The following is a 21,283-nucleotide window of genomic DNA, read 5'->3' as shown; positions in this document are numbered from 1 at the left end:
GCGGTTGTTATGATCACGTTCTATCGGGCCTACACGGCGGTCTATTCCGATACGATCATCACAAATATCACGCGGCCTCACAGGTTGAGGCGTACACCAAGGTACAGATATTAACCTTGGTCATCCACTCCCAATGGATCATCAATCATTGGTCGAGTATCATGGGCCTATGTATTAGCGGGCATGGAACGCCGCCTTATAAATTACTCACACGCAGGGCATGAACCTCCTAGTCTTTCCTGGCCGGAAGGAGACCAACGGAGAAGCACAAGAGTAGTCGTTATTGAGGGAGACGACTTAGAGAATACCTACAGATACATATTCGGTATTCTCACGCCCTACTTCCCAAAGTAGTATAAAAGGCCCATAGAATAGGCTGACGATCTTCAGTCTATTCTCTTCGTTCAGTACTGTCTTCCTACAGTACTCCTTCATTCTTAGGCAGTCTTCGTACTGTCTACTTTCATTGCTACATCGCAATACACTGTTGGCTCCTGTGCTACACGTACAGTCGAGACCACCGTTCCACACATCCTCCACGAGTGACCTAGGGAAGAACCTCCTACTCTCGGGGTTACCGACGAGCAGTCGTAACACTAGAATAGACTCTTCTGCCCCTACCTTGCTCGCACTAGCTTGCTGCCACACTCTCTCTCATAACCTTGCTCAGTGGGGATATAGACCCCCATTGAGAAAGCGTTACTGCACACACTCTGGAGCAAGACCTAGGCCAGGAATACCCACCCGGCACTAGACGTATCAATAACCAACTCCGTCACAACAATCGCCCTATCCGGCGCGAAGGGGACTTCTGGGTCTACGAAGACAATAACGGAACTGCCCCTCCGAATTACGATAACTGCTCATACCGAAACGGGCGTTATTACTTCACCCTTGAAGACGGAACAGAAGAAGAGGATATTTGGAACGAAACAGAAGCTCAGTGGGAACTAGCCCCACAATACAGGGAACCGGCGCCGGTAATCCCCGAAGACTCGGAGCAAGAGGAAACAACCTCGGAATCAGACTCCGACTCACCAGACCAAACACCGATCAACACCCGAAACGAACCACTCGCCGAAATGTCGGGACAAGCTTCGACTTCTACAAACACCCCCTCCGCGACAGTACAACCCGGAAGAGGAAAAGTCAAACTCCCAGACAACTACACAGGCGACCGCATTGAATCCCAGAAATTCATGCTCCAATGCCTCCTTCTTTTCGCAGCAGAATCCGATCGGTACAAGACCGATCAAGACAAAATATCCCTTGTGCTCTCATGCATGAGATATGGCACGGCAGGAGCTTGGGCGGAGAACTTTCTCCTAAAATCAGTAGGAGCGGACCCTCCCACCGATCTAGGCACCTGGAAGGACTTCCTAGCAAAGTTCAAGCTACAGTTTAGGGAGACGGGCAAAACCGACAAAGCGCGAAGCGCACTCATGGCCTTCTCCCAAGGACGAATGACGGTTGATGAATACTCCAACCAATTCATTCTCATCGCCGCCGATGCCGATATCTCCGATAAAGAGCAGGTCCCTTACTTCCAACGCGGGTTAGACCCGCGCGTCATGGACAAAATATATGACAAGGAAGTTCAGCCAAAGGATACTATTCAAGACTGGATCAATACAGCCTGCGAAATAGATGGACGACTGCGAGCCAGAACAGCTCAAAAAGCCATCCTCGCCAACTCCACCTCCTTTCGAAGCGATTATCTGAATCGTTTTCATAACCAAATCTCCCCTCGCTACAATTCCACAAACGCCCCTCGCAGAATGAATAACCAGGTGGTAGACATGGACATCGACGCCACCAGGAAGCGTAATGCCGAAAGTCAAAAGAGAAAGTTTGACGGCAAGCAACCAAAATGTTATAACTGCGGGCGCAGAGGACATTATAGCGCTGACTGCCGATCCGCTCGTAGAGGCGTTCCACCAGTTCGAGGAAACTCGAAAAGACGCTTGGGTACGACAGGGAGAGGAAACCGCGCAGTTGATTTGGAAGGAGAAGACGACACACCCGCTATGGGAAACCAAGCGGGAATATATCGAGGAATGGAGACAGAGGATGTCCCTCGCAACGACCAGCGGGTACCACAACCTGGTCCTTCGATGGAACGTCCTCACTCTACCTCATCCGGACGACCCCAAACGAACCATGGGCAACGCGCTATGTTACCTAACGGACGACGGGGAGACGGAAGCGTCAGTCATTCTGCTCGAATCAGAGCAGTACTCGGAGAATTAGGGGAAGATGAAGCAAGAGAAGTAATCTTGGGACACGCGGAGCGTTTTTCCTGACCTCTCCCTCACCAGCGAAGGAGAGAGGTCAAGGACGACCCGAGTTTGATGCCCGCACTTGTATTCGTATCGGAGCAATGAACGACCGTATCATCACCCCCATACGCCTGAACGTGAAAGTATCAAACAGGAGTCAAAACGCTGGAGCAAAAGCAACCATCGACTCGGCCTGCGAAGGGGTTATAGTAAACGAAACTTGGGTCAAGAGACATCGTTTCCCCACCTATACACTCAATAACCCCATTCGCGTCCGGAATGTCGATGACACCATTAACAAAGCAGGTCTCATCCGATCCGCCTTGGATGTGAACCTCACCATTCGGGACATCAGTGGACGAACGCATACCGAGCGCGTCCAGATGTTTATCTCCAATCTAGGGAAAGACGACCTTATCCTGGGAACAGATTGGTTGAAATACCACGATCCCTCCATCGAATGGAGGCGACGTGAAGTGCACTTTGATCGGTGCCCCCAGAAATGCCAGCAACCATATGGGTTCACCAGGGCAAGGGAAGAACCGCCATACAGTAGGCGGTTATCAGACGTGGAGCCACGGCACAAACCACGCATCAATGAGCGCGAAAAACAGCGCCTAGAACATCTCCGAAGACTATCGGAAGATGTAGGACTCCGCGACCATAGCGGAACGTTTGGTGTCCGACTACGAGCATACCTCAAAAGGAAATGGCTCCTAAAGGACATAAGGAAATACGCAGAAGAGAAACGAAAGGCGCAAGACAAGCCATCTCTTTCACCAAACGAGGGAGAACCTGATCTCCCAGACAAACCCTCAGGAAAACAGGCCACCCGGGACCCAGTTATTCGGAAACTGGCCCCCGAACCGTCAGGATTTGCCAGCTTCGACCAAGACCTGGAAGACGAGATCATCGTCACCAATCTAAAGGAAAGAGTTCCCAAGGCGCATCACGAATTTTTGGACATCTTCAGCGAACGAAAGTCGCAGCGACTCCCAGAACACACTTACTGGGATCACGCCATTGACTTAAAACCAACCTTCAAACCTCAAGTGCCCAAAATCTACGCCCTGAGCCCAGAAAAACACGATGAATTAGGAAAATTCATCAAGGAACATCTGGAAAGAGGAACTATCCGTCGATCCACCTCGCAAACAGCAGCCCCATTTTTCTTTATAGGAAAAAAAGATGGAAAACTACGCCCGGTACAGGACTATCGCCATTTGAATTCGCACACCATCCCGAATGTGTGCCCCCTTCCACTAATCCAAGAACTACTGGACGTGATAAAAGGGGCCATCATTTTTAGCAAATTGGATGTGCGATGGGGATACAACAATATACGCATCAAAGAGGGAGATGAGTGGAAGGCGAGTTTCATCACCCCGTTAGGTTCTTACGAACCAACGGTGATGTTCTTCGGCCTAACCAACTCGCCAGCCACCTTCCAAGCTATGATGAACATGATCTTCAGGGAGCTCATCACAGCCCGGAAGATAACCGTATATATGGACGACATCCTCGTCTTCTCCAAAACCATGGCGGAACATGTTAAAATCCTAAACCAAGTTTTCCAAATCCTACGCGACAACGACCTATATTTGAAACCCGAAAAATGTGAGTTTTACAAGGAAAAGCTCCAATACCTGGGATATACAATTTCAAAAGACCATGTCGCCATGGAGGACTCAAAGGTGGACGCAATAAAAGATTGGCTAATCCCACGCACAGTCCGCGACATTCGCTCCTTCTTGGGCCTAGGGAATTTCTACAGGCGTTTCATTGACAAATTCTCACTCATCGCGCGCCCCCTACACGACCTTACCAAAAAGGATGAGAAATGGAACTGGACTGCAAAATGCCAAGAAGCTTTCGAACGGTTAAAGAAAGCTTTTATCAGTAAACCCGTCTTGAACTATCCAGATCCCATGCACCCATATCGATTAGTAACGGACGCATCACTAATCGCCTATGGAGCTACCCTTCTACAAGAAGGAAAAGATGGCGACTGGCACCCAGTCGCTTTCCTCTCTGGATCGTTTTCACCAGCAGAGCGGAATTACGATGTTCACGACCGGGAACTCTTGGCTATAATAAAAGCGTTGGAACACTGGAATCACTACCTCGAAGGAGCACGACATCCCTTCGAGATTTGGACAGATCACAAAAACCTGGAACATTTCCAAACGGCGCGAGACCTATCACGACGACACGCCCGTTGGAGCCTTTATTTGAGCAGATTCGACTTTACACTCAGCTATAAAGCAGGATCAACAAATCACTCCGATGCTCTGTCCAGGCGTCCAGACCTAAGTAAGGGGGTAGAATCTGACAACAAATCTCAAATTTTACTCCCGGCCAAGCTTTTCAACAAATCCGACGAAACATTGATAGAACCGTCCCCGACACGGCATATAAAATCCACGGAAATCACCTCCTCAAACCTCATTTCCCTCATCCGAAACTCGAAATCGGAACACGATGCCCTAACGAGGGTAGCCCTCGCAAAACTCTTAAGAGTAGGACCACAAGGGATGAGAGGATTATTGGGACATTGGACATACGAAGACGGAATCACCAGACGCAACGGCCACATATGCGTCCCCAAAGACGACGTCATCCGAAGACTCATCGTCAAAACACATCATGATGCACCCGCGGTAGGACACCCGGGTAGAGCAAAAACATTGGAAATGGTGCAACGACACTACTGGTGGCAAAACATGACTAAATTCGTCCACGAATATGTGGATGGATGTGCCATATGCCAATCTACGAAGAATTTGACACACAGGACACACCCACCTATCCACCCTCTGGAAACCACCAACGTTCCTTGGCGATTCATCTCGACAGATTTCGTCACGGACCTACCCGAAAGCAAAGGTTTCGACTCAATTAATGTGGTAGTGGATCAAGGTCTGTCAAAAGGCATAGTCATCACCCCATGCAAGAAAACGATCACGGCAGAAGAAACAACCGTGCTTTTCCAAAACAACGTTTTCAATCGACATGGACTGCCGACCAAAATAGTGTCCGATCGGGGCCCTCAATTTGCGGCCAAATTCACCCGAGAACTCTGGAAACGGCTAGGAATCACCGCCGCTCTCAGCACGGCGTATCATCCCCAAACAGATGGAGAGACGGAACGGGTAAACCAAGAGATCGAGCAATTCCTGAGAACGTTCTGCAACTACCATCAGGACAATTGGGTAGACCTTTTGCCGTTCGCCGAATTCTCACATAACACACGGAAACACTCGGCCACCGGGAGATCCCCTTTCGAAGTGCTATACGGTTTCAACCCCCCCTATTCAGCTGACACGGCGCTGGAGACAAAGGTACCTGCGGTAGCTGAACGCATTAGGACGATCACAGAAGTTCAGGAAGAAGCCGCTGCTAGCTTACAAATAGCCAGCAATTACGCCAAAGACCGGGATCTTCACAGGAAACTTCCCCAATGGGAGGAAGGAGACCAAGTATGGTTAGAAGGAACCCATATCCGGACAACCCATCCTAAGTTCAAGCTCGCCCCTAGGCGATATGGCCCCTTCAAGATACTAGAAAAAGTAGGAACCCTGGCGTACAAGCTCCAAATTCCTCCGCAGTGGAAAATCCACCCGGTGTTCCACGCCGCCGTGCTCACCAAATATAGAGAAACCGAAGCCCACGGAGAAAACTTCGCGCGACCAATACCGGAGGTATTAAACGATGAAGAACATTACGAAGTAGAAATGATCGTGGACTCAAAACGGCAAGGACGGGGAACCAAATACTTGGTCAAATGGATGGGATATCCCGAAGCAGACAACACCTGGGAGCCCTACACTCTCCTAAAGGGAACAGCGGAAGAAGCCATGAAAGATTTCCATGACCAGTACCCAGACAAACCTCGTCCGGGAACAGCCTGAGAGGAGGGACGAAAGATTATAAAAGGAGCGACAAGAGGACTCCAAAGAACATCTTCTCACCTTCTTTCCCTCTCAAACACTTTCCCCCATTCGAATGCTCCTCCACGACGACCACGATGCTTCGTCTCCATCCAGAAACTCCTCCCCCGATGTCGTCCTTATGGTCGCCAATCCAGATGTCGAACGAGTGGAAAGAGGAACAAGTCCTCACCGACCAGATGCTGGACGAATTGATAGAGGAACAAGTCCTCAACAACCAGGATCTACCGGGGTCCTCCTCACCCCTCATACCAACAACTTCTCCGACGATGACGCCGAAGACTATGCCAAGTTCAAGGAAAGGGAAAGAACCCGAAGACCCTCACCGGAGAGGGCCCCACGAGATGCACCACGGCATGAAAGTTCTGATGACCGAAACCAGTCGAGCCTTGGCCCATTACCAGTGGGAGTTCCACCTCCTAGTGAAGGCACGCGTCCTAGTGGAGTTGCAGGTTCCTCGGGATTTCGAGCAAGAACGGCAGCTCAACTCCCAGGCCATGGAGAAGCTGAACCAATACCAGTTCTATCAGAAACTGCACCTCCGCCAATACCAACTAGTGGACCGATTCCCAGCTCCATGGGAGGACCTACCCCTCGTACAGATCCTCACGCCGGAGAACTGGAGCGACACGCGGACGCGCTCCTCCAGCGGAACACCATCTCCGCGGTAATACAAATGGCCACAGCCATGGCCCTCCAAAGACTCGCTAACTTCTCGGCAGGACAACCCGGGAATGAACATAGCGACGTACCTCGACGACTGGCTAGTGCCAGTCTCCAAATCAGAGCACTCGCCCTCCAAACCGACCCGGACACAGCCTCCTGGTACGCCCACAATGACGGGCGACCCCGAGCCCTCCTCATCCACCCGGACGAGTTCTCCCAATACGTCAACCGAGAGCTCCTTCCAGCTCTCCTCTTCGGAGGAGAACTGGGAAACGTCCAACCAAGCAGAACCGACCCCTTCCGAGTTGTCACTTGGAACGTACCACGTCCCGGAGAACATCCCACGTCTGTACCAAATCCAAGGAGGGTTCCGCGTACGGTCGTGGAGCGCCCTCCACCGAGACAACGAGAGGTTCCTACAGCGCATAGCCATACCGCGACTCCCCCCTCTCACCGGATACGAGGTTTTCCCCTATCCCAAGGAAATACCGACGAGGAGGAACCGCCCGTCTATCGAAGAAATGAGGGAAGACGGGGTCGGGGAAGTCAGGCAACCCTCGGACGCGGAACAACTGCTGGCCGGAGTATTCGACACCGGCCTGGATCGCCTCCTCCTAGTGCTCGATTTCGTACGAACGAAAGAGAGGATAACCGAAGTAGCCGCAGAACTCGCCGCGCTGATTCGGAGGCTCGAAGAAATAGCTCTTGGACTAGATCCGAGCTCGATGCATGGGATGCTCTAGACGATCCAGGAAATTACGACGACGCGGACCCCTACTACCGACCTGACGAAGGAGGCGGGGATTATCAAGGACCTTTTGATTATTAAACGGACTAATAACGGGGCATAGGGAGAAGAAAGGGGGTAAGGAAGTTGAGGAACTCCTTCCCCTGACGCGAATCGTCCGCAACGACGTAAAACTAGGATCGTCCCTCAAGACGTTAAACTGTACGACCTCGTCCGAAAGAGACGTTAAACTACCCCGCGTCCGGAATGACGTCTAAACTATCGGACCTGCATGTCTTAAAACTGTGAAAAGATAAGAAGGCAGGGGAAGTACCTGACCAATTAGTTCTTAGGTTCCAATGATGGTAGGAATCAAGGGACAACAGCGGGTATAATTCCACGTACGACCTACGGCGGAATCCTTTCACATCCTCGCTGTCAAGGAGTTAATCTGACAGATGCATCGAGCGTCCCATTTGGATCCTCAGTTTTACAGGGTTTTTTCCGCATTAGGGAACCCTCTACATGACATATATCTACTTGAAGGTGTCAACAAGCCGGCTCTTCGCCTTGGTACAGCGAAGGACCCATACATAACGGTCTGCAATCCGTGGTCGAGAAAATTATGATGCATAACTCGTCAAGTGACCCTCACAGTCAAGGTCTGACTGGTGTTTTGGGACGTCCCACTTTGGATCTCCCGTTTTACAGGATCGTTTCCGCATTAGGGGATCCTACAGCTGGCGCATGAGATGATGTAGAGAGCGGGCCGCCTCTACCTCACAAGTCTTCCTAATGATGCGAGGCCACAAATTACATCCGGAACGATGTAAAACTACCAAAGGCTTGGTCCGCAATGACTATAAACTACTAGGGTCCGCAATGACGTTAAACTAGTCCTCGTCCGAAACGACGGAAAACTATCCCCGTCCGAGATGACATTAAACTACCATTGACCAAAGGAGCGTGGTTGCATTCTGGCGAAGCGCGGAAGGACTCGCGTCACAGAACCCTGCCTATAAAAGGTCGAAGCGCTTCCGATATTCACTCGCTTTTCGGTAAAAGAATATCGGGTCGTCTTGGTTCAAATCCAAGCGAGGGGTCTGGGGACATGGAAGAGCAAGCATCTCTTCATGGAGCGCTCAGTCTAGTCCTGGAGTCGAAGTACAAGAAATTCCGCTCCAAGACCTAGTCAGGAGGCAACTAGGACACGTGCCTCGAGTCAAAGATCTAGTAGGAAGGGACTAGATCACGCGACTCTCGTCTGGCCCACATAGCGGAAGAACGACAAAGAGCGGGCCACTCATCCAAAGTCTATTCCGCCACATGCGTCCGCAACGACGATAAACTACGAAGCGTCCGGGATGACGTTAAACTAAGCATTGTTTTTCCACAATATTTGTGGCGAAACAACGTCCGCGATGACGTTAAACTATTGTCCCTTTCCACATAGGGATTGTTCGAGGCCAATGGCATCGACGTCCGCAACGACGGTAAACTACGGGCATCCGAAACGATGTAAAACTACTGTCCCTTCAAGCATAGGGATCGTGCGTGGCGATCTTGACAAGATACCATGCGTCCGCAACGACGTTAAACTAGTGCCCCTGAACCTAGGGGTTGTCATTGACGTCCAATCCCCTGGCCGCCAATGTGTCCGCAATGACGCTAAACTACTTGCTCCCGATCGCATGGGAGTTGTGATTCATCACTCTGGTGCTGGATCGTCCGCAATGACACAAAACTATTTGCTCCTTACCGTATAGGAGTTGTGGATTGACCGCCATGGTGTCAATCGGTCCGCAATGACATTAAACTACGATGCTCCTTACCGAACAGGAGTTGTGGTTGTTGACCAAGACCGTGGTCACCAACCGTCCGAGATGACGTTAAACTATTCGTCCCTTTTAGCATAGGGATCATCGGTCGACATCATCCTTGACGAGAATGTGTCGACAATGTCCGAAATGACATTAAACTACCCTCATCCTCGGAGGAAAAGCCTATCGTGACTCGAGGGACATAGTCAGACGATAGCATCCGCCTATCGCACGGCGTTAAACTGCAAGCCGCCTAATGCACGGCGTTAAACTGCAGGTCCGCCTACCTCACGGCGTTAAACTGAGCGGTCTCATAACTTTGAGGCGTTACAAGTTATCCGGTTTGATATAGTATAAACCGTCCATCATGCCTCAGTGGAATCTGGAGCGGGTAAAGTCTGGTCTATGGCCCTATGCACATCACCGATGGAAATTCCGGCGTGCAGAAACATCTTTCCCCACAGATATTCCATGTTGATGATGAAGGACGTCCGCAAAGACGTTAAACTACGGATCGTCCGAAACGACGATAAACTACGGACCGTCCCGCATGACGTTTTAAACTGCCAGTCGTGGATATATCTCGCACCCCGACCAATATATCAGCTGTGGTCTTGATGTCCATTCGTGCAAGCGAACGGGCAGACTTGGAAAAGGAGTCAGACTCCTCCTTGTTCCTCGATGCGCCGTTCAAGTCTAATTCTCTTTACATCCTTGCCTCGAACCCAACACTACACGTGGTATTCCCCACCATAGGCCCACGTTTGTGAAAAACAAACTCTGGATGCCGTAAACTGCCTCACCGGAGATGAGTCCACCGTATGGGGACAATACTGCTTGGGATTTGGCTGCAACCTCACCGGAGATGAGCTCACCGTATGGGAGCGATACTGCTTGGGGCGTCATGACTGGTAGCCTGGAGAAGTAGGCCTAAGCCTTCGTAAAGCGATCAACCTACTTGTCCATGGGCGCCATCCACTGTCGTCAAGAGGAACAACAAATCATGAGGGTAGATGACTATCCTGGAAACACTGAGGTTTGGCCCTCGGAGAAGGAAGAAGAAGAACCTGATGACACGAATCGGAACCCACACGCTAGAGTTTCTACACATCCACACACCACTCGCGGAGTGGCGATGAAGCGCACAGCGCTGTCCTACCAGGCGAATAGGACGTAGAAAGGGGGTATTGTTATGATCACGTTCTATCGGGCCTACACGGCGGTCTATTCCGATACGATCATCACAAATATCACGCGGCCTCACAGGTTGAGGCGTACACCAAGGTACAGATATTAACCTTGGTCATCCACTCCCAATGGATCATCAATCATTGGTCGAGTATCATGGGCCTATGTATTAGCGGGCATGGAACGCCGCCTTATAAATTACTCACACGCAGGGCATGAACCTCCTAGTCTTTCCTGGCCGGAAGGAGACCAACGGAGAAGCACAAGAGTAGTCGTTATTGAGGGAGACGACTTAGAGAATACCTACAGATACATATTCGGTATTCTCACGCCCTACTTCCCAAAGTAGTATAAAAGGCCCATAGAATAGGCTGACGATCTTCAGTCTATTCTCTTCGTTCAGTACTGTCTTCCTACAGTACTCCTTCATTCTTAGGCAGTCTTCGTACTGTCTACTTTCATTGCTACATCGCAATACACTGTTGGCTCCTGTGCTACACGTACAGTCGAGACCACCGTTCCACACATCCTCCACGAGTGACCTAGGGAAGAACCTCCTACTCTCGGGGTTACCGACGAGCAGTCGTAACAGCGGTCTTGAGGAAGATCTTCTTCCACGACTTCTCTGTGGCCTTCCCAAGTGATTCGACATATTCCACAGTCTTGACGCCCCAGTACTTCTGCGAGAACTGTTCTTCCTCTCCCTTGGGTGCCTTGAAGTTGCCTATTGACCATTGAAGTAGCATGTGCTCGGCCTGAAGCAAGATTGTTAGTGCTTGTATATCAACACATTTGCGACCACTTACCACTACTGCTAAGAGCACTAATGCTCCACTGGGATGGGCCCCGCACCACAAACTTGAAGGAATTGTTGCCATCTTGTTGTGGTGCATAGAGAATGCTTGTAAAATAATAGGGGATTGGAAAGCTCCGTCTGATGAGCCAATTAATGAGGCTCAGCGGTAAAGAAATCATCACTCAGCCATGACATACAGGATTTGTGATGTCGCTCTTGTCAACGTCCTCATAGATAGCAGGAACCTGACCACCCTTGGTTTCAGGAACAGCCCACTGTACATAGGCAGCACGTTCTTCAGCATCCGCATACAGGGGATCAGATTCCCAGAAGGCCTTTACCCTTTTGATGGCCTCTGTGGCAAAGTTCCTGCGCCAGACGTAAATGCGCTGCATCACCTAGGGTAGTATACCACAGTGTGAACAATCAGCACTAGTATAGATACAAAAGATAATTTAGATGTACCAAGTTGAAGACCGCCTCGTCTTTGGCAGCAAGGACATGAAGATGGCGGGGAAACACCTTGTCCCACAGCTCCTGTGCTTTCATAAGCATGCCGGCACAGTCCCAAGGGTTCTGTAGAGTCCCTAAAAAATCTAACCACATGTGAGTGAACAACATACGCTAGGCTTCCAGAGTGCCGTTAGGGAGATTTGCGAGCATGAACTTCCTGCATGGAATCTTCAAAGCCTTGGTGATGGGGGTTCTTGGATTGGCTACTCTCTTCGACTGAATGCCCTTCTTGGTTCCAATTTTTGGTGCAGAGACCACAATAATGGGCTAGATCCAATCAGTAGCATAAAGTAGTGGTGCACAAGTGTACGACATACCTTCAAGTCGAGCTTTATGTGTTATGATCACGCTCTGTCGGGCCTTAACGGCGGTCTATTCCGACACGATCATCACAAATATCAAGCGGCCTCACAAGGTGAGGCGTACAAACAAGGTACAGATAGTAACCTTGGTCATCCACTCCCAACGGATCACCTTATCGTTGGTCGAGTATCACGGGCCTATTGCGTAGCGGGCATGGAACGCCGCCTTACAAACTACTCACACACCGGGCATTGAGCTCCTAGTCTTTCCTGGCCGGAAGGAGACTAACGGAGAAGCACAAGAGTAGTCGTTACTGAGAGAGACGACTTAGAGAAATACCTACGGATACATATATGGTATTCTCACGCCCTACTTCCTAAAGTAGTATAAAAGGCCCATAGAGTAGGCTGAGGTTCTTCAGTCTATTCTCTTCATTCCCCTGTATCTTCACATACAGGGACCTTTGTTCTTAGGCAGTCTTCATACTGTCTACTTCGTTCAGTACTGTCTTCCTACAGTACTCTCCCCATTGCTACATTGCAATACACTCCTGGCTCCTGTGCTACATGTACAGTTGAGACCATCGTTCCACACATCCTCCACGAGTGACCTAGGGAAGAACCTCCTACTCTTGGGGTTACTGAACGAGCAGTTCGTAACACTAGAATAGACTCTTCTGCCCCTACCTTGCTCGCACTAGCTTGCTGCCACACTCTTTCTCATAACCTTACTCAGTGGGGATATAGACCCCCATCGAGAAAGTGTTACTGCGTACACTCTGGAGCAAGACCTAGGCTAGGAATATCCACCCGGCGCTAGACGTATCAATAACCAATTCCGTCACAACAACCGCCCTATCCGGCACGAAGGGGACTTCTGGGTCTACGAAGACAACAACAGATACGCTCCCCCAAATTACGATAACTGCTCATACCGAAACGGGCGGTATTACTTCACCCTTGAAGACGGAACAGAAGAAGAGGATATTTGGAACGAAACAGAAGCTCAGTGGGAACTAGCCCCACAATACAGGGAACCGGCGCCGGTAATCCCCGAAGACTCGGAGCAAGAGGAAACAACCTCAGAATCAGACTCCGACTCACTAGACCAAACACCAATCAACACCCGAAACGAACCGCTCGCCAACATGTCGGGACAAGCTTCGACTTCTACAGACCCCCCTTCCGCGACAGTACAACCCGGAAGAGGAAAGGTCAAACTCCCAGACAACTATACAGGCAACCGCATTGAATCCCAGAAATTCATGCTCCAATGCCTCCTTCTTTTCGCAGCAGAATCCGATCGGTACAAGACCGATCAAGACAAGATATCCCTGGTGCTCTCATGCATGAGATATGGCACGGCAGGAGCTTGGGCCGAGAACTTCCTCCTCAAATCAGTAGGAGCGGACCCTCCCACTGATCTAGGAACCTGGAGGGACTTCTTAACAAAGTTCAAGCTCCAATTTAGGGAGACAGGCAAGACCGATAAAGCGCGAAGCGCACTCATGGCCTTTTCCCAAGGACGAATGACGGTTGATGAATATTCCAACCAATTCATCCTCATTGCCGCCGATGCCGACATCTCCGACAAGGAGCAAGTCCCTTACTTCCAACGCGGGTTAGACCCGCGCGTCATGGACAAAATATATGACAAGGAAGTTCAACCAAAAGATACCATCCAGGATTGGATTAACACAGCCTGCGAAATAGACGGACGACTCAGAGCCAGATCCGCTCAAAAGGCCATCCTTGCCAACTCCACCTCCTTTCGCAGCGATTACTTGAATCGTTTCCACACTCAACCAGCCGTCCGCTACAACTCTACCACCGCTCCTCGCAGAATGAACAACCAGGTGGTTGACATGGACATCGACGCTACCAGGAAGCGTAACGCCGAAAGTCAAAAGAGAAAATTTGACGGCAAGCGAACCTCCCGTTGCTCAAATTGTGGAAAATTAGGGCACTCTAGCGCTAACTGCTGGTCGGCCCGTAGAGGCGTTCCACCAGTTCGAGGAAACTCGAAGAGACGCCTGGGTACGACAGGGAGAGGAAACCGTGCGGTTGATTTGGAAGGAGAAGACTACGCACCCGCTATGGGAGACCAAGTGGGAATATATTGAGGAATGGAGACAGAGGACGTTCCTCGCAACGACCAGCGGGTACCACAACCTGGTCCTTCGATGGAACGTCCTCACTCTGCCCCATCCGGACGACCCCAAACGAACCATGGGCAACGCGCTATGTTACCTAACGGACGACGGGGAGACGGAAGCGTCAGTCATTCTGCTCGAATCGGAGCAGTGCTCGGAGAACTAGGGGAAGATGAAGCAAGAGAAGTGATCTTGGGACACGCGGAGCGTTTTTCCTGACCTCTCCCTCACCAGCGAAGGAGAGAGGTCAAGAACGACCCGAGTTTGATGCCCGCACTTGTATTCGTATCGGAGCAATGAACGACTGTATCATCACTCCCATACGCCTGAACGTGAAAGTATCAAACAGGAGTCAATACGCTGGAGCAAAGGCAACCATCGACTCGGCATGCGAGGGGGTTATAGTAAATGAAACTTGGGTCAGGAGACATCGCTTTCCCACCTACACACTTAACAACCCCATTCGCGTCCGGAACGTCGATGACACCATTAATAAAGCAGGTCTCATCCGATCAGCCTTGGATGTGAACCTCACCATTCGGGACATCAGGGGACGAACGCATACTGAGCGCGTCCAGATGTTTATCTCCAATCTAGGGAAAGACGACCTTATCCTAGGAACAGATTGGTTGAAATACCACGATCCCTCCATCAAGTGGAGGCGACGTGAAGTGCACTTTGATCGGTGCCCCCAGAAATGCCAGCAACCACATGGGTTCACTAGGGCAAGGGAAGAACCGCAAAACAATGGGCGGTTATCAGACGTGGAGCCACGGCACAAACCACGCATTAACGAGCGCGAAAAACAGCGCCTAGAACATCTCCGAAGATTGTCGGAAGATGTAGGACTCCGCGATCACAGCGGAACGTTTGGTGTCCAACTACGAGCATACCTCAAAAGGAAATGGCTCCTACAGGACATAAGGAAATACGCAGAAGAGAAACGAAAGGCTCAAGCCAAACCATCTCTTTCACCAAACGGGGGAGAACCCGATCTCCCACATGAAAACTCAGGAAAACAGGCCATAGAGGAACCAGTTATTCGGAAACTGGCTCCCGAACCGTCAGGATTTGCCAGCTTCGACCAGGACTTGGAAGATGAAATCGTCGTCACCAATCTAAAGGAAAGAGTCCCCAAGGCGCATCACAAATTTTTGGACATTTTCAGTGAACGAAAGTCGCAGCGACTCCCAAAGCACACTTATTGGGATCACGCCATAGATCTGAAACCGACCTTCAAACCTCAAGTACCAAAAATCTACGCCTTGAGCCCAGAGAAACACGACGAATTAGGAAAATTCATCAAGGAACACCTCACTCGGGGGACCATCCGTCGATCCACCTCACAAACGGCAGCCCCATTTTTCTTTATAGGAAAGAAAGATGGAAAACTGCGCCCGGTACAGGACTATCGCCATTTGAACTCGTACACCATCCCAAATGTGTGCCCCCTTCCACTAATCCAAGAACTATTGGACGTGATCAAAGGGGCCACCATTTTCAGCAAATTGGATGTACGGTGGGGATACAACAATATACGAATCAAGAAGGGCGACGAGTGGAAGGCAGCTTTCATCACTCCGCTGGGCTCTTACGAACCCACGGTGATGTTCTTCGGCCTTACCAACTCACCAGCCACCTTCCAAGCCATGATGAACATGATCTTCAGAGAGCTCATCACGGCCCGGAAAATAACCGTATATATGGACGACATCCTCATCTTTTCCAAAAACATGGCGGAACACATCCAGGTCCTGAACCAAGTTTTCCAGATCTTGCGCGACAACGACCTCTATCTGAAGCCAGAAAAGTGCGAGTTTTATAAAGAAAAACTCCAATATCTGGGATACACAATTTCAAAAGACCACGTCGCAATGGAAGACTCAAAAGTGGACGCTATACAAGATTGGCCAGTCCCACGCACCGTCCGAGACATTCGCTCCTTTTTAGGTCTAGGAAACTTTTACAGGCGTTTCATCGATAAGTTCTCCCTTATCGCACGACCTCTGCACGACCTCACCAAAAAGGATGCAAAATGGAACTGGACTTCGAAGTGCCAGGAAGCCTTCGAACGATTAAAAAGGGCATTTATCAGCAAACCTGTTCTGAATTACCCGGACCCCATGCATCCATATCGACTAGTAACGGACACCTCACTAATCGCTTACGGAGCCACCCTCCTGCAAGAAGGAAAAGATGGCGACTGGCACCCAGTCGCATTCCTTTCTGGGTCATTTTCACCAGCAGAACGGAACTACGACGTCCACGATCGCGAACTCCTGGCCATCATAAAAGCGTTGGAACACTGGAATCACTACCTCGAAGGTGCACGACACCCATTCGAGATCTGGACAGATCACAAGAATCTGGAACACTTCCAAACGGCGCGAGATCTCTCACGACGACACGCCCGTTGGAGCCTTTATTTGAGCAGATTCGACTTCACGCTCAGCTATAAAGCGGGATCAACAAATCATTCCGATGCTCTGTCCAGGCGTCCAGATCTAAGTGAGGGGGTGGAATCTGACAACAAAGCTCAAATTTTGCTCCCGGCCAACCTTTTTAACAAATCCGACGAAACACTGGTAGAACCGTCCCCGACACGACATATCAAGTCCACAGAAATTGCATCCTCGGACCTCATTTCCCTCATCCGACACTCAAAATCGGAACATGATGCCCTGACAAGGGTAGCCCTCACCAAACTTTTGCGAGTAGGGCCACAAGGAATGAGAGGATTACTGGGACACTGGACACACGAAGACGGAATCACCAGACGAAACGGCCACATATGTGTCCCAAAAGACGATGCCATACGAAGACTTATTGTCAAAACGCATCACGACGCACCCGCGGTAGGACATCCGGGGAGAACAAAAACGTTGGAAATGGTACAACGACACTATTGGTGGCAAAACATGACAAAGTTCATCCATGAATACGTGGACGGATGCGCTGATGAGCATGCACCCGGGCTAGGGTCCGAGGGAGGTATTCGGGAAGCTTTGGGGAGATACCGAACAGCGCTCGACAAGTACCGAAGACGCCGACTATTACCGAACACGGTCGGTCCCTACCCGACCGACGACAAGCCACCGAAGGACGTTCGGCAGTACTTGGGTCAGTTCGCCCACACTTCACGTACTTACCATGACCGCATAGGAGTGTTATGATAAGTGTTTACGAGATCGGAGCCAGTATTCCGTATCGGCCGATGTCCTCCGTGAGTCGGTCGGTCCTTATCGTTTATCTTCCCGACTTCTGCATGGTCGGTCAAACACGATCTTGCACCATTACTTGGCCACCCTGGTCGTACGATACCTCTTCTTTATTTTTCATTGGTTCTCCAACGCCTGTTCCGTCTACCTACGCTCGGGCGATGGATCCCGAACGTTCGGGATTTCGCCATCGCTGATTAACTTTTACCTTATCACCTTCGGAACCCATATGGACATCTCACCTACCTTCTTATCTTCTCTGATCGCTAAGGCTTGGCGCCCATTCGACATCTACTCTCATTTCTTGTTTAATATTTTACTTAGAGGCTCTGTTTACTATAAAAACCTACATACAACTCTGGAATAAACCAGCTTTCGCACCCCACAGTTCAGAGCTCATTCGCACTCGTCTCAACCATCGAAATCGTCTTCATCGACTCCCGAAAACTTGTCATCCTCGTCGTTTGGCCTCATTCGCGTTCGTACTCGTCACTTCGCTCGTACCCCCCATCCTCCCTCGTATATTGTCAGAGTCCCGTGTGGCTCTTGAAGCGCGTAGTTGTCGGTCGCGACACTACCTTCTCGTTACCGACCGAATCCCCGACTCGACCGACCGAACGTTCGGTCGGTGTTCGGCGCAGTCCCGAAACCGTTCGGGCGCTATAATCTCATACTCCCCGTTGCTTCTCAGTATGCCATCGATTTCTAAAGTCATCACTAACAATTCCTTGTGTATTAGATACTAGCTCCAGCACCCCCTGCATTAGAGGTTGTTTTGGTGTTGTGCTCGGCACTTAGAGCCACCTCTAGCGTATCATTTTGGAGCCCACCGCGAGGGGTTAGTATTCAAAATTACCTCAAGGAATCTACGTCGCTCGTCCTGACCAACAGCGGAGCGCGAAGAACAACAAACAGTTATCGACAGCTTCAATACTCAGGAAACATCTGCCGACCGAAGTTTGTTCGGAGACGCCGATATAGTCCCGGAGCATCTATCCCACCATCACTATCTTGATCTTGAATCCTCGCCATCGCTCTCGCCGCCACCCGACTCCACTTTCTTCTTAACCCCACCTTCATCGCCGAACCGATCGCTACTCCCGCCGATTTCCCCCATCCTCGACCTTGCGCTCTTAGAACAATCACCCCCGTCTCCTAGCCCATCTCTCCACGACTCCATCTCTCCGTTAATCCCACGCAGCCCCGTCTTCTGGACGCCGACCATCCGACCAACTTCGCTAGAACGCTCCTTCGAACCAGCGACTCCATCCCCGATCACCTTAGCAAACAATACCTTCTCCCCCACCTTTGACTTTCTCACTATGGCGACCCCATCCATGCCCGCTCGTGGATATCGAACGGCTCCGACCTTTGACCCCCATCAACCCCGCGAATTGAGACGATATTTCGCCGATCTGGACTTCCACTTCGTTCGGTCTGCGGTAGAAGACGAGCAGGAAAGGAAGAAACACGCTTGCCGATTCCTGGACGTCGACACCTGTGAGCTTTGGGAATCGCTCACTACTTTCACCGACGCCACAAAGACATTCAAGGAGTTCGGCGAAGAGGTCTACAGACTATACCCCGGATCGGAGGAAGAGCGCAAATGGTCGGTATCAGATATGGACAAGCTCGTCGGTGAAACGAGCAGGGTCGGCATCTTGTCTCTCAGCGAACTCGGCGACTATCATCGGCGATTCCTGGCGATCACGGTATTCCTCCTCAGCAAGGCACGAATCTCGGTCGCCAAACAGGGACGCACCTTTGCTAGAGGATTCCAACCGGAGCTATGGGCAAGAATCTCTCAACGTCTACAACTCAAGTTCCCCGATCATTTCCCAGACGACCCGTACAACCTCCAGGACATCCACGACGCGGCCCGATTTGTCTTGCACGGCACCACATCCGCCTACAGCACTACGTCTACCGACATCTCTCGAGCAGCCCCCGCTGCGCCGCCCACCAACACGATCAAGGCCGAAGACCTGGCGACCATGTTCAAACGGCTCACCGACACCTTCGTCAAAGCCATTGCAGCTCAGGGGACGTCCAGGCCAGCCGATCGACCATCCCGACAACCAGGACAAGGCGGCGACAACTGCATGTTCTGCGGCAGTCCCGAACACTTCATGCGCGCCTGTCCCGAGGTCACCGAATACATTCGGATCGGCAAATGCAAGAGGAATATCGAGGGGAAGGTTGTATTGTCAAGTGGGGCATTCGTACCCAGAGAAATCACGGGTAGTAATCTGAAGGACCGAGTTGACGAATGGCACCACAGGAATCCAGGCCAGTTGGCGACCGGACAGATGATGTTTACGGTAAACGCGGCGCCGACTCACCCGATGACGATAGCCTCCTGTCACGATTCACCCTCATTGCTGGATGTCACCCCAACTTACCAACTCACCGACGTCCAGCGAATTGCGAGCCTCGAACGCGAACTATTCGCGCTCCGAACACGGGGCGCAAGGGCACGCAAAATGGCGCAGACAGGACGTTCGGTGCCTACCCCTTCACCGGCTCCCGAACGACGAGCGAGGGCCGAAATTCCCGAACCCGAACCCCGACCAACCACCCCGACTCCGCGACCGCCCCCGGTACCAGCCAAGGACGATGCTCCGATCCACCCATACGCCAAAGCCCAGGACGCCACCTATGCACCACCGCACGAACGCAACATGGGAGCCCCGGCGAAGATACCATCGGCTAAGAAGGACGCTCCGGCCTACAAGACTACGGCGCCGATCTACGACGAGAAGGTAGCAGCCGAGGTCTACAACAGGGCGATGGCCACTCAGGTGACGCTTACCCAGCGCGAACTACTCTCCCTCTCCGCCGAAGTCCGTTCGCAGGTCAGGGAAGCCACGTCGGCACGCCGATCGCCTACCAAAGACGCCAGCAATGTTCGGACCTTCTACCAAGATGCCGATCTACCCTACGCCATCGACGATCTCGAACCACCGACTCGACCGACCGTCTCCTCCTTCGTCAATGTCCTGCACCAACCTGAAACACCTCCACCTGGCGCGATCATCATCCCCGATACGTACGAAACATATCTGAAGAGTCTACAGCCCGGTCAGGTTCCTCTGCCGTTGATAGTTGCTAAAGAATCTTCAGCCCTAAGGTCCATTGTTCCCCTCGTCGATCACCAACAGGAAGTCGAATGCGTCATCGATCCGGGTTCACAAGTCATCGCCATGTCGGAAGGCATTTGCAATGAACTGGCGCTCATCTACGACCCCGAAATCGTCCTCAATATGCAGTCGGCGAATGGCGAAATCGACCGATCCTTGGGCCTCGCACGCAACGTCCCATTCCTCATCGGCGATATCACCTTGTACCTCCAAGTCCACATCATTCGTAACCCAGCCTACGACGTTCTCCTCGGTCGGCCCTTCGACATCCTCACCGAAAGTATCGTCAAGAATTATTCAAACGAAGACCAGACGATCACCATCAGTGACCCAAACATGGGACGACGAGCCACCATTCCGACGATTAGACGAGGACCCCCTCGAGTCCTTCACCGAAGACAAGCGGGTTTTTGCGACTCGATGAATTGATCCGAGATCAAGGAGAAGTTGCACTGATCATTTCCACCGATCATGATACCCCCAATTTCCCACTTATTGAAGCGTCCTCAGATTTCCATTCTCCATCTCCCT

The 21,283-nt window shown here is 51.1% G+C and overlaps 9 protein-coding genes across 9 annotated transcripts; 7 read left to right on the top strand and 2 right to left on the bottom strand.

The window, feature by feature from the left end:
* Nucleotides 1–1,082: 1,082 nt before the first annotated feature.
* HETIRDRAFT_316563 (uncharacterized protein) lies at nt 1,083–2,303 on the top strand (the record flags this gene model as incomplete). The annotated part of the gene is made up of 1 exon (XM_009547347.1): nt 1,083–2,303. One exon carries the CDS (start codon nt 1,083–1,085, stop codon nt 2,301–2,303), a length of 1,221 nt encoding a protein of 406 aa, XP_009545642.1.
* Nucleotides 2,304–2,380: 77 nt separating this feature from the next.
* HETIRDRAFT_58225 (uncharacterized protein) lies at nt 2,381–2,746 on the top strand (the record flags this gene model as incomplete). The annotated part of the gene is made up of 1 exon (XM_009546396.1): nt 2,381–2,746. A coding segment is annotated over one exon (366 nt), but the record flags the coding sequence as incomplete, so codon positions are not given.
* A 3,538-nt stretch (nt 2,747–6,284) lies between these two features.
* HETIRDRAFT_315244 (uncharacterized protein) lies at nt 6,285–7,724 on the top strand (the record flags this gene model as incomplete). The annotated part of the gene is made up of 1 exon (XM_009547346.1): nt 6,285–7,724. The coding sequence occupies one exon, from the start codon at nt 6,285–6,287 to the stop codon at nt 7,722–7,724; it is 1,440 nt and encodes a 479-aa protein (XP_009545641.1).
* Nucleotides 7,725–11,199: 3,475 nt separating this feature from the next.
* HETIRDRAFT_450975 (uncharacterized protein) lies at nt 11,200–11,981 on the bottom strand (the record flags this gene model as incomplete). Its single annotated transcript, XM_009547345.1, has 3 exons — nt 11,200–11,385; nt 11,624–11,824; nt 11,892–11,981. 3 exons carry the CDS (start codon nt 11,979–11,981, stop codon nt 11,200–11,202), a joined length of 477 nt encoding a protein of 158 aa, XP_009545640.1.
* A 298-nt stretch (nt 11,982–12,279) lies between these two features.
* Nucleotides 12,280–14,560, top strand: HETIRDRAFT_450974 (uncharacterized protein; the record flags this gene model as incomplete). Its single annotated transcript, XM_009547344.1, has 3 exons — nt 12,280–12,354; nt 13,042–14,131; nt 14,238–14,560. The coding sequence occupies 3 exons, from the start codon at nt 12,280–12,282 to the stop codon at nt 14,558–14,560; spliced, it is 1,488 nt and encodes a 495-aa protein (XP_009545639.1).
* A 130-nt stretch (nt 14,561–14,690) lies between these two features.
* HETIRDRAFT_58175 (uncharacterized protein) lies at nt 14,691–15,056 on the top strand (the record flags this gene model as incomplete). The annotated part of the gene is made up of 1 exon (XM_009546394.1): nt 14,691–15,056. A coding segment is annotated over one exon (366 nt), but the record flags the coding sequence as incomplete, so codon positions are not given.
* Nucleotides 15,057–16,022: 966 nt separating this feature from the next.
* On the bottom strand, nt 16,023–16,238 carry HETIRDRAFT_316656 (uncharacterized protein; the record flags this gene model as incomplete). Its single annotated transcript, XM_009547343.1, has 1 exon — nt 16,023–16,238. A coding segment is annotated over one exon (216 nt), but the record flags the coding sequence as incomplete, so codon positions are not given.
* Nucleotides 16,239–18,949: 2,711 nt separating this feature from the next.
* HETIRDRAFT_58250 (uncharacterized protein) lies at nt 18,950–19,336 on the top strand (the record flags this gene model as incomplete). The annotated part of the gene is made up of 1 exon (XM_009546398.1): nt 18,950–19,336. A coding segment is annotated over one exon (387 nt), but the record flags the coding sequence as incomplete, so codon positions are not given.
* Nucleotides 19,337–20,293: 957 nt separating this feature from the next.
* On the top strand, nt 20,294–21,181 carry HETIRDRAFT_58241 (uncharacterized protein; the record flags this gene model as incomplete). Its single annotated transcript, XM_009546397.1, has 1 exon — nt 20,294–21,181. One exon carries the CDS (start codon nt 20,294–20,296, stop codon nt 21,179–21,181), a length of 888 nt encoding a protein of 295 aa, XP_009544692.1.
* Between the last annotated feature and the right edge of the window lie 102 nt (nt 21,182–21,283).

The sequence above is a fragment of the Heterobasidion irregulare genome (genome assembly GCF_000320585.1).
Source record: "Heterobasidion irregulare TC 32-1 unplaced genomic scaffold scaffold_04, whole genome shotgun sequence".
In the NCBI taxonomy this organism is placed as follows: domain Eukaryota; kingdom Fungi; phylum Basidiomycota; class Agaricomycetes; order Russulales; family Bondarzewiaceae; genus Heterobasidion; species Heterobasidion irregulare.
The sequence above is the reverse complement of the archived record's forward strand: the minus strand, read 5'-3'. Positions and strand labels throughout refer to the sequence as shown.